The 13,081-nt window shown below is 36.7% G+C and overlaps 1 protein-coding gene across 1 annotated transcript in view; it reads left to right on the top strand.

Moving 5' to 3' along the window:
* The window catches only part of LOC150095720 (uncharacterized), a 245,880-nt gene that overhangs the window by 93,519 nt on the left and 139,280 nt on the right, over positions 1-13,081 (top strand). Inside the window, exon 3 of the mRNA XM_090409701.1 lies at positions 12,608-12,849. Coding sequence (XP_090265827.1) covers positions 12,608-12,849 — 242 coding nt within the window. The remainder of the gene's footprint in view (positions 1-12,607; positions 12,850-13,081) is intronic.

Below are 13,081 nucleotides of genomic sequence, written 5' to 3'. Positions count from 1 at the left end.
TGGTTAAACAAGGCCCCCGTTGTTTTCGTTAGGGAACCAGAGTGAACAGCGAAAAGTCAGCTACTGAAACAAATCTGAAAACAAACCCCAACTCAACATCACCAGAGTTAAAGATCGGTACTATCAATGTAAGAAGCCTGAATGGCAAAGAAATGGAGCTAGCTGAGGAATTAGATAAGTACCAGATCGACATAATAGGGGTGACTGAAACAAAAAAGACCAAAACTGGTGAAATCTTTCTGAGCAATAAATACAAAATGTTATATTCAGGCAATGACAATCAAGGAAAAGAAGGAGTAGCCATAGTATTCAACACAAAACACGAGGCTAATCTTCTTGAATGGCAGTCAGTCTCAAGTAGAGTAATGTGGGCAAATATGAGAATGGGGAACTGAACAATGAGACTTATTTGTGCCTATGGCCCCCACAGAAGGTTCATCGAAGGTAGAAGTGGAGGAAATTTTTTGAGGCTTTAGAAAAAGCAACTGACACAATGAAAATGGCAAAGCTGGTCCTTGTTGGGGGATCTAAATAGCAGAGTAGGAAATGATTGTGAGACATACAAAAATATTTTGGGAAAATTTGGAGAAAAGAGCAAAGCTAATAATAATGGCAAATATCTGTTGGATTTCTGCTCAGGACATGGACTGGTTATTACTAACACCATGTTCCAACATAAAAATGTGCACAAATTCACATGGAGAGAAGAGGCTAGAAATAAGAAAAGTCTCATTGACTATGTTATTGTTGATAGTGATGTTTTCTCCCTGGTGCAGGACACCAGAGTGCACAGAGGATTTGAAATTGGAAGTGATCACTATTTAGTCTTGAGCAGGATAAAATTGAATTTCATATTGAAAAGAATAACATGTAAGAAAGTTTTAAAGCGAATAAAAGTTGAGCAGCTCTCAGATGTGAACTGTAGACTAAAATACAGAAAGATTATTGAAGGAAAAATGAAAGAGTTTCAGAACAGGAATCAAATCTTGGAGATTCAGTGGCAAACTCTGAAGAAAACATCGATTGATTCTGCCAGAGAGGCATGTGGTGAGGTTGTCTGCAAGGATAAAAAATCAGAACTCCCTGGTGGACACAGGAAGTTAAAGAAGCAGTGAAGAAAAAGAAGAAAGCATATCAAAAGTTCCTGTCAAATAAGTCAGCTTGTGCTCTTAGAGAATATAGAGACAAATGCAAGAATGCTAAACACTGTGTAAAACTAGCTAAACAAAAGTCATGGGAGGACTTTGGCAAGAATATAGAAAATAAATATCAAGAAGGTGGCAAAATATTCTAGAGGTTTGTTGAAGAAGCTTAGGAATGGAGGAAAGCGTGCTGTAAAAGGAGTTAGAGATGATAAAGGTGACATGAAAACGGGAGAAAAAGATATCCTTGAAGTATGGAGTAATTACTTTGAAAAACTGCTAAATGAAACAAGCAGTGATGACAGCACAGTGGTAAAAAACACTGACCAGGCATGCAGTCAGGAATACATATCCATACTTGAAGTAGAAAAAGCCATCAAAGGCTTGAAATGTGGAAAGACAGCAGGAGTAGATGATATTCAACCAGAAATGCTGAAGTATGGTGGTATAAGAGTCTTACAGTTACTGCACTGTATAGTTCAGAAAGCCTGGACATAGGGACGAATTCCCGATGATTGGAGTAGAGCTCTCATAGTACCCATATATAAAAAGGGAAATAAAACTGAATGTGAGAATTACAGAGGTATTTCCCTGCTGGGTGTTCCTGGCAAGATCTATGCAAGTATACTTGAGAAACGGTGAGAAGAATTGTGGAAGAAAAGCTTGGTGAAGAACAAGCTGGATTCAGGCCAAATAGAGGCTGTCAGGATCAGATCTTCACTTTACGACAAATAGTTGAGAAAGCATGGGAATATAACAAAGATCTGTATTTAAGTTTTGTCAATTTGGAAAAGGCATATGACAAGGTGCCAAGAGAGAAGCTATTCAATACGCTGGAGTTATATGGTGTCAATGGGGTATTATATAGTTTGCCCACCGTTTCCAGGTCCCTGCTTCGCGTCTTTCCAAGAATAGTCGATTCATGCTGAAGGGGAGAAAAAAATGAAGGACGTCCGAATTGGTCGCTAACACGCGAAATCCCGTGCTTTATAGGTAAAATTTTCCAACTGTTATACAAGGAACATAGTTAGCTACAATAATCCTAAAAGAGAAGTTAATTTTCCGACTGGTAATAATAAACAACTCATCCCATTATATGGACTGATTACATTATAATCGGAATGGATTCTTCTTTTTCTGAGATGCGCAGAAGTGTCGAGGGACCTCAAATCGGTGGGCGAAGTATATCAAGCAATACTTAGTCTTTATTTGAGTTGTAAGTCAGCAGTTAGAATTGAAGGAAGTACAGGAAGATGGTTTAATGTTAAATCTGGTGTGAGACAAGGATGTACATTATCCCCTCTGTTATTCATTATCTATATGGATCACATTATGAAGGAAAGTGGTATTAAACATGATATCAAAATTGGAGATGTTAATGTCAGCTCTTTGCTTTATGCAGATGAAGTTATACTTTTAAATAAATCCGCTACAAGTCTGCAAGATTCTCTGACTAAATTGAATAGTTGTTGTAATAGATATGGTATGAAGGTCAGCAATAAAAAGACAAAGACAATGAAAATAGGCAGAATCATTGAAAATGTCAACTGTGTTGTGAATGGAGAACCTGTGGAACAAGTAAAACATTTCAGCTACTTAGGCACGATTTTCACTGAAGATGGTAAATTAAATTTAGAAATAGACAACAGAATCAGCAAAGTTGGTATGGTAGGAAGTCAATTGAATAAATTCATATGGAATAAGAGAGAAATTAGCCAGAACACTAAATTAGCTATATACAAGACAGTGTTTCAAACCAGTTTTAACTTATGGATCTGAGAGCTGGGTCAGATGTAAAACACTTGACCAAAGACTAGAGACTGCAGATATGAGAGTCCTGAGAAAGATTAGAGGCGTGAACAGATGGCATCAATGGCAATATCATATTAAAAACAAGGATATTAGGAAAGAACTTGACATTGTCAGTATCCAGGAATGTGTTAGCAGAGCTAATCTCAGGTGGTATGGTCACTTAAACAGAATGAGCGAGGAAAGTGTTCTCTGCCAGGTTGGCAGCAAAACGACCCAGAGGAAGACCAAGATATAGGTGGATTGATGCGGTAAAAAGTGCCTTAGATGATATAAATATAGGGTCTGATAATGTTGGAGTCTTGACAAGTAACAGACTGATTTGGAGGAAAATTGTAGATAGGAAGTTAGTAATGATGTAATTTTTTTCATGTATTACTATCATATCCTGTACACCCCTTGAGGGTACATGGCAGGAATTTGATGATGATACTTTTTTTTTGTAAATTTCATATATAGCAATTCTCATTTATCCAACCTTGAAAGGGTTTGCATGTTATCTGATTACTGGAACTGGAAAATGTAATTGCACATTCAGTTAACTGTGCCTGCAGTTTAACACCCCAGCAACCAAGCTGATCTGGTTAATCAAGTAGTCAGTGTACCCCTCTCCAAGCAACAGGTCACAGGTTTGAATCCCACAGTGGGCATGGATGTTTGCGATTATCCTTAGGTAGGAGACGAATTGCAATGTTTGGTGTGAGACCGCCTCCCTGTTTATCGGAGGCCTGAAGTGGCTTGTAAAAGTTCCATGTTTGATCTCTAGAGCAGGGTTTACAGACTATGTAAAATAAATTTTAAAATAGTACAAAAAATATAAAATTGATAAAAATTGAAAAAAAATCCTTAGCCTACCCATGGTACATATGTACTATAGGTTTGCTAATAACTTTTCGTGGATGGGAACAACATAAAAAAAAAATATATATATATATGTATATATTAAATTAAAAACTTATTTTTATAATGGGGACACGATAAACATGTTAGAGGAATTGCTTTTATATAAACAAATAATTACTATAAATTATATGGATATTACTACTCCATCATACAATATCCTGATTCTCTAGCACCAGGTCCATCCTCTCTAGCACCATCTCCATCATCATGCCCCTTCCATTAAGCAAGCCATTGATGCAACCTTTAATATTCTTTTCTGAAATATCTCCTATCTAAACTTTTTGTATGAGTTTGTTTTTCTGTTCTGTTTTTGTTTGAATTAAAAGAAAGAGCACAATAGTTTCTGTAACATATTATTACAGTACAGAGGTATTATTATTATTATTATTATTATTACAGTATTACACTGCATTATTATTGCCACATATGAACCATTATAGTATTGTTATCATTGTTACTGCAAATGGGGTAGTGAGTGGTATGAGTATAGAAAATGAGAGAATGGGTGTGCAAGAGGAGCAGGGAAACGGGGAGGGTCAGGGTGGACATGGGTACACAGCGTGAGAAAGGTGGATGCTCCAAGAGGAGGTGAGAGCATGTGTAGACAGGAAAGGAAATGGATGACTAGGGATCAAGAGGAAACAGTTGGAATTGAAAAGGGTTCTAAAATGAAGAAGCAGAAAGGGAAATGGCCCCAGTCGAGCATGGAGAGATCACATCGAGTGAGTGGTATCAGTGGAACTAGCTGATACAATGTGGCCTTAGATCCAGAAATGAAACGGTTTGAGTTTTTGAGGGATAACTACCTCAGACAGTATGTAACAGAGGGCACACAAGGATTAAGGGTCTTGGATTTGGTCATCTCATCAGAGGATGTAATTATAAATGAGGTGTCAAATCATTTACCAATTGGTGAGAGTGACCATGAGATGATTAACCTGGTTGGGCATACGATAAGTTACTCTTCGCCTCCAAAAAAAGTAACTTATCGTATGCCCAACGCATGGCTCTCCTGAAACTACGCAAAGAAAAAAGTATCGTCATCACCAGAGCGGATAAGGGTAATGCCACAGTCGTTCTTAATACCAGTGAATACAATCGTAAAATGAACATTATCCTCCGCGATTGCGCTACCTACATCCCGCTAGAACACGACCCCACGAAAACACAAGTTAAGAAACTAAAAATCTTACTTAAAAAAGTAACCTCCTGGCCCCCTGACGTCACGAAAAAACTTAAACCTTTCCGCTCCCGTTCCCCCCGAATATATGGTTTACCAAAAATCCACAAACCCAATTCCCCACTCAGACCTATAGTAGATGCCACCAATGCACCTTGTTACAGACTGTCTAAACAGCTGGCCAACTCTCTGTCCCCCCTCACCGGAAATTCCGCTTCCTATGTAAAAAACTCGACCCACTTTAAAGCCTTCACAGAAAATTTAACTTTGAATAATACAGACATATTAGTAAGCTTTGATATCTCCTCTTTGTTTACCAATATTCCCTTAACTGACACTTTATCTCTCTTAGAAAACGTTTTTCCCTCTGACATCTTAGATCTCTTTTCCTTTGCCATCAACTCTGGGTATTTCTCTTGGAAGAACAAAATCTACAAGCAGATAGAGGGAACTGCCATGGGTTCCCCCCTCTCACCCCCCCCCTTGCCAATTTCTATATGGAAGATTTTGAAAAACGAGCCATAGACTCAGCCCCACTCAAACCTTCTATCTGGCTAAGATATGTAGATGATATGTTCTCTATTTGGCCTCATGGCCCAGACACGTTAGACTCCTTCCTCAGTCATCTCAATAGCCTACATCCAAGAATCCAGTTTACTATGGAAAAGGAAAAGAACAATTGTTTACCCTTCCTAGACACCTTAGTCACACGCCTGCCTAATGATACACTTGCCTTCACTGTATACAGAAAACTCACACACATAGGCAGATACATTCACAAACTCTCCCACCACCACCCCTCACAACAATATGGCATCATTAAAACTCTTACCAAGAGAGCCCACAATCTTTGTTCCAGTGGAACCGCCCTCACTACTGAGCTTAACCACATACACAGAACTTTCCTCTCCAATGGCTACAGCGAACACAGTATCAAAAAAATAATCAATTCCTCCCCCATTCCCCGTCCCTCTCATCAACAAGATTTTAAAAATGCCATCACCATACCCTACATCCGTGGTACTTCGGAAAAAATAGCCAAGATACTAAAAAAGTATAACCTACACACAGCATATAAGCCCTACCGCAAACTTGCTACCCTTATCCGTTCTACAAAAGATCAGCTCCCTCCTCTCTCTCTGCCTGGAGTTTACAAAATACCCTGTTCCTATAAGCTTGCGTACTTTGGACAGACAGGCAGATCAGCATCCATCCGCCTGGAGGAACACAAGTCGTACATCGTTAAACACAACTATGGCCATTCAGGCTTGGCTGACCATGTTTTGGACACCACCCACAGAGTATCATGGAAGAAAACCACCATGCTCCACCACAGCAAATTCAAGAAAGAGAGACTTTTCTTAGAAGCAGCAGCAGCTCTCAGAAACCAACCAAATCTTAATAAATACGGTTGCATTAAGCTTCCTAAGATTTGGGAAACACTCATCACCAGAGGTCCCACCTTACATTCCAGGCCACCTACTACTGCCCTTAGAGGGCACTCCACCTAGATAGGACTTTAGTGTCACCCTTGCTTAGTATTGTAAGTTTTTGTGTGCATGTTATTACATTAATTGTTTTTGTAATCCCCATAGATGTCCTAGTGACTAGGACGAAATATAGGAAGTATTAAATTCTATTTTAATTCTTTTTGAGTGTTGTAAAAAATCCATTAAACCTCCAACATAAGGTAGTTTCTGACCTCTGGAAAGTCGAGTATGAGGAAAGATTGAGAAGATGTAATTTGCAGAGTCTGGTGAACAGGAGGAAGAGGGGAAATATGATAGAGACCTACAAGTTGGTAAGGGGTTGTTATAGGATCAGTGGTGGTGAAGTTCTACAGAGAATAGTGGGAGATCAGGGGAGAACTAGAGGTCATCCCTGGAAACTGTATAAAGAGAGTGTGAGTAGGGGAGTGAGAGGCAGGTTTTTTTCGTGCAGAGTTGTGAATAATTGGAATGCCTTGCCTGAGAGTATGGTGTCTGCAAGGAGTTTGAGTGTGTTTAAGACACGGTATGATGAGATGTGTGTGTGATAAAAGGACCTCCCAGATGAGTCTTTGACTCCATAAGGTCTTCTGGTAATAATAATAATAATAATATTTGCTATTCATCAGGGATCCGAGTTACATACAAATCAGAGTAAAAGACGTTCTCAGGAATGTATCTCGTTCGTAACCCGGGGACTGCCTGTATTTTGTTCTGTTGACTTTGGATCTCACGTTTGATAGCCATGCAATATTCTGTTTTCATCAACCTTACTTTCTTTCTGAGCTTGTTATTTGTAATTCTTCTACCATTATCAGCAAAATAATGGCACAAAATGTGTCTTTCATTTTATCCTCCTGGGTCCAAGAGGATGTTATATGAACTGTATCATCCTCTTGAATTCACAGGTACCATCTCATCTTTCATTTACTGTCCCATTTAGATTTGAGGCCTGAGACATACACTTCCTTCCACAGGAAGTGAGGTAGTAAGGATGAGAATGGGAATGCTCATCCTTACTGCCTCAAGGGTGGCTGTTTTCATGCTCATCTACATCTTCCCTCATAGTGATATATTCCCTGTTTTTGTACTTCCATTCACTCACTGAACAAAACTTTTTCTAGATTTGAGGCCTGAGACATACACTGCCTTCCACAGGAAGTGAGGTAGTAAGGATGAGAATGGGAATGCTCATCCTTACTGCCTCAAGGGTGGCTGTTTTCATGCTCACCTACATCTTCCCTCATAGTCATATATTCCCTGTTTTTGTACTTCCATTCACTCACTGAACAAAACTTTTTCTAGACCCCCTCACTCCACGGTGTAAATATTCTAGTGTAATCCATCAGTCTTACATGTCTTTTCTTCCATCAAATTCACTTTAAGTATCTAAAAACTGAACATTGTTCCTCTTGCACAACCTGCACTTTGATTACTTGGTGATTTTGGCCCTTCTCAGTTTGCTCCTATCGTGTCTTGGCATGTTACTCTGTTACAAATGTTACCCTCTTACTTATCTTTTGTGTTTTTTTCTAGTAATTCTTTCATCATCTTTTAAAATTATTTACATCTGCCAAAACTATTAATTCTTTCACTTTTCTCTTTGCATTCTAACAGCTACACAATCTTTAATCTTCACACCACACATTCCTGTACATTGGTCTTGTCTTGTCTTTACATAAAGATGTAGTATATTTTTGTTCTCACAAAAAAAAAATGAATATGCTCATGTCTGTATACGTTATAATAGCAGATCAACTAAAATATAGAATGCTGCAAAATAGATAATAATTTATAAATCATGTGGAGTAATACTCTGATGGTATTAAAAGTAGAAGAGAAGTCAGGACGATTACAGAAAATGCACCTGAACACAGGGGTGCGGCAGTTGTGTCTGGTGCCTGTGTGCAAAACTTTAGTTGGTGCCCCTATACCCCTCCCCCCAATAAAAAAATCACTTTATAAAAACTTATCAGTGAGTAAAAATGAAATACGAAATATATTAATTATAAGTTTATTGAACAAAAAGCAGAAATTACAAAAAAAATGTATAAAAAAACAATAAACATACAACAACATACACAAAAACAACAAAAATAATTTGGAAAAAAATAATTAATAATAAATAAATAATAAAATAAATAAATAATAGTAACTAATAGGAACATATTAAACATTATTGGGTAAAGAAATAGTTAAATAAATATTTAAACAGAAAGAAAAATCACTTAGTGAATTGAACTTTTCTAGTTTTCATTAATGAAAATTCTCGAATAATATCAAGTATATCAAGTTGATCCAAAATATCTGACTCTATTGATATAATGGCAAGATTTGAAAGTCTGTTGTACCATTGTGAGTGCAAGTAGTTTTTAATAATTTTAAGTTTAGAAAAGGACTGTTCTGCAGATGCTACAGGTACCGGTAATGACAAAAGAATATGAATAACAATTGTAAAGTTTGGATAAACTGTGATTAAGTCGTTTGAATAAATATACCAGAATTATCTGATATATATCATTTTTAAAATTGGAAATAAATGGTTGATAGTGTAAAATTTCTTTGCATAAATAGTCTGCGTCAATGTCTGAATGATTCTCATGTGTTAATTTTTGTCGTAACTTTTTACAACAAGATAATAAATATAATAAATTTAGTTTAATCCTTTATCCAAGTGTGAGCAAACAAAGTTTGCGCCTGAAAGTATCTTCAGGACTGGGGTAAGGTGGTACAACACCAGGCGACGCCTTGCAAAGGTGGAGCAAGCTACTAACACTCCTATCTCAGTATCTCCCATAATGCAAAACACATCTCCTTGCAGATAGGTCTAATGTTATGCATTAAGGGAAGGGCCACTACCCAGACTAGTTTCGACCTTTATTGAGGTCTCTCCAGTGGGAGCCCAGCCCAAGTGGAGATACCAGCCAAAAGCATTAGCAAGGTCATCTCTACCTATAGGAGTCGCCAAATGGTGTGCCACCTTTTTAATAAATTACTCTGGATTTAGAGAAAGATGTTGAAAGTTTATTTTTCGCTTGGTTAGAATATAATAAATTTAGTTTAATCTTTTATCCAAGTGTGAGCAAACAAAGTTTGCGCCTGAAAGTATCTTCAGGACTGGGGTAAAGTTGGTACAACACCAGGGCGACTCCTTGCAAAGTGTGCAGGTAGTGGCCCTTCACTTAATGCATAACATTAGACATATCCGCAACAAGTTGTTTTGCATTATGGGAGATACTGAGATAGGAATGTTGGTAGCTTGCTCCACCTTTGCAAGGAGTCGGCCTGGTGTTGTACCACCTTACCCCAGTCCTGAAGATACTTTCAGGTGCAAACTTTGTTTGCTCACACTTGGATAAAGGATTAAACTAAATTTATTATATTCTAACTAAGTGAAAAATAAACTTTCAAGATAATAAATATTCTTTATTTTGTGAAGTACTTAAGAAATACAAAAACTGAAATGAATTCATATGTTCTTTTAATAAAGTAAATCTTTCCTGCAAAGTTTGTAATGTTTGATTTATTATGTAGAGGAAAAAAATTACTTTAAATGAAATTTCAGGATCTACTATATTTTCATGTTCGTGATCAAACTGTGTTGTCTTTTTATGTCGCCTTAGTGATCTACTACTACAAAATACAGATTTTGAGTCAAATTTTGCTGCAATTAATTTTGCGCTTCTACAATTTCTTTGAAAGTTTCATCAGTCCTATAATCATTTAAAAATTGATTTAGATCATTCAATGCATATAAAGCAAGTCGTAGATTCATAGATGACGACTGCAGTATTTTGCTGATAAAATTCACTTTATTTAAAATATTATACCAAATCTTTGGTGCCTTTACTATCCTGGCACCTGTGTGCATTGCACATATGGCCAGCGCCCCTACCTGAACAAAAATGGCCATCTGTTAATATGGTGGGAGCTCAGGATCCATCTATACTTAATAGTGAGAGTACCAGGATAATTTACAGTCCTTGAAAAGGAGGCAGAATAGTTTTGAGCCTTACAGAAAAGAAGAGGTAGATGATAATGTATCCCATCCTCACTTTTTGGCACTGTCTTCGAACTGCTGAATGAAAGACCAGAACTGAGACATATATGAACATAATGCAGGTACTTATATGGTGTTCCTAACCAAATACTAAACATTTTGAAAGCTGTGAATTCAATTATGGAGTAGTTTTTCTTTGTGTTAATTTACACAAACTTCTTCTGTTTTCAACAGTATATGATTTTAATAGATTTTTTAAAGAGATTATATTATTTGCTCTGCACTAAAAAATGGGATATATAATAATATAAATAAAATTATTGTATCATCATCAAATTCCTGAAAGTGCCCTTAAGGGGTGTACAGGATATGATAGTACTATATGAAAAATTTACATCATTACTAACTTCCTATCTACAATTTTTCTCCAAATCAGTCTGTTGCTTGTCAAGACTCCAATATTATCAGGACTTATATTTCTGTCTTCTAAAGCACTTTTTACTGTATCAACCCACCTATATCTTGGTCTTCCTCTAGGTCGTTTTCCTGCCAACCTGGCAGAGAACACTTGCTTTGCTAATCTTTCCTCGCCCATTCTGTTTAAATGACTATACCACCTGAGATTAGCTCTGCTAACACATTCTTGGATGCTGACAATGTCTACTTCTTTCCTAATATCCTCGTTTTTAATATGATATTGCCATTCATGCCATCTGTTCACGCCTCTAATCTTTCTCAGGACGCTTACATCTGCGGTCTCTAGTCTTTGGTCAAGTGTTTTACTTCTGACCCAGCTCTCAGATCCATAAGTCAAAACTGGTTTGAACACTATCTTGTATACAGATAATTTAGTGTTCTGACTAATTTCTCTCTTATTCCATACAAATTTATTCAATTGACTTCCTATCATACCAGCTTTGTTAATTCTGTTGTCTATTTCCATATTTAATTTACCATCTTCACTAAAAATCGTGCCTAAGTAGCTGAAATGTTTTGTTTGTTCTATAAGTTCTCCATTCACAATGCAGTTGATATTTTCAATGTTTCTGCCTATTTTCATTGTCTTTGTCTTTTTAATGCTGACTTTCATACCATATCATTACAACAGTTATTGAATTTAGTGAGGGAATCTTGCAAACTTGTAGCGGATTTATTTAGAAGTATAACATTGTCCGCATAAAGCAAAGAGCATACATTAACATCTCCAATTCTGATATCATGTTTAATACCACCTTCCTTCATAATGTGATCCATATAGATAATGAATAACAGAGGGGATAATGTCCATCCTTGTCTCACACCAGATTTAACATTAAACCATCTTCCTGTACTTCCTTCAATTCTAACTGCTGACTTGCAACTCAAATGAAGACTAAGTATTGCTTGATGTAATGTCCAATTGACGCCATATAACTGTAGCGTATTGAATCGCTTCTCTCTTAGCGCCTTGTCATATGCCTTTTGCAGGTCGACAAAACTTAAATACAGATCTTTGTTATATTCTCATGCTTTCTCAACTTTAACTCTGGTGATATTGAGTTAGGGTGTGCTTTCAGATTTGTTCCAGTAGCTGACTTTTCGCGTTCGCCTTGGTTCCCTGGCGAAAACAACGGGGGCCTTTTTAATCAGGCGATGCTCTAGTCGGCATGAAATTTTGTCATGCTCTACCATCATTTTGTATATTGGTTTAAGCCAATAAGAATACAATTTGGTCGGCTAAATTCCAAATTGCCAGCCCATTCTCTTTTGTTCAGTATCCAGGTAGATACCCAACAGGATGCACGAGAAGGTGAGGATTGGACATTAGATCAGAAGCCATGGTCAGTTCTCCGCATTCTTTTAAATGCTATGTGGAGGTCTCCTCTCAGTTTATACAGCTTTGACTCTTAAGCACCCCCTAAAATTGTTGTATAATAATTTATTGTTGCTGGTGATGATGTAAGAAATTGACATTTCCTTATTTATATATATCAAATTTTTTTTTTTGCCTTTTTTATTATTCCAAATATTGTTTTCATTCTCTAATTTTTCATCAGAAGATATTATATTAATGAATTATTAGTTGATTATATTTCAATTTTTATAGCTGCACAGAGGTCAACATCCTCAGATCTGAAACTTAAAGGAAGAAGTAGATGTAATTGCTGTCCTTATGGCTATCATATTGATAGAGACTTTGTTCGTTATTGTGAGGGTCTCTATAACAGTGCAAATGTGGAAAAGTTGAAGCAGTTGAAGAAAGATAAGAGAAGACAGTGTCAGTCTATAGAAGCATATTTAGGCCTTGCTGAACCTGTCAAACCTCAAGAGGTTTCAAAAACCCCTTTGGTATTTATTTCTATCTTTTTTTTTTAATTTTTTTTTAGTATGTTTGTTAATGTAGCAGTGATCTTGTATAATGATGTATGTAAAAATGTTTAAATTAAAAAAAATAATAAAAATGGTTATGAAACAAACATAAAGGATTACTTCATAGCATTTTTTTTTTTTTACTACAAGGAGAAACCCGAAATTTTCAGGAATTTTTCTCTGCTGTATATTAAATGTTTAGTTTTCCTTG

The sequence above is a fragment of the Typopeltis vanoorti genome, chromosome 20 (assembly GCF_054136105.1).
Source record: "Typopeltis vanoorti isolate ZY-2024b chromosome 20, IOZ_Tvanoo_1.0, whole genome shotgun sequence".
In the NCBI taxonomy this organism is placed as follows: domain Eukaryota; kingdom Metazoa; phylum Arthropoda; class Arachnida; order Uropygi; family Thelyphonidae; genus Typopeltis; species Typopeltis vanoorti.
This window is presented reverse-complemented; position numbering and strand designations above follow the sequence as displayed.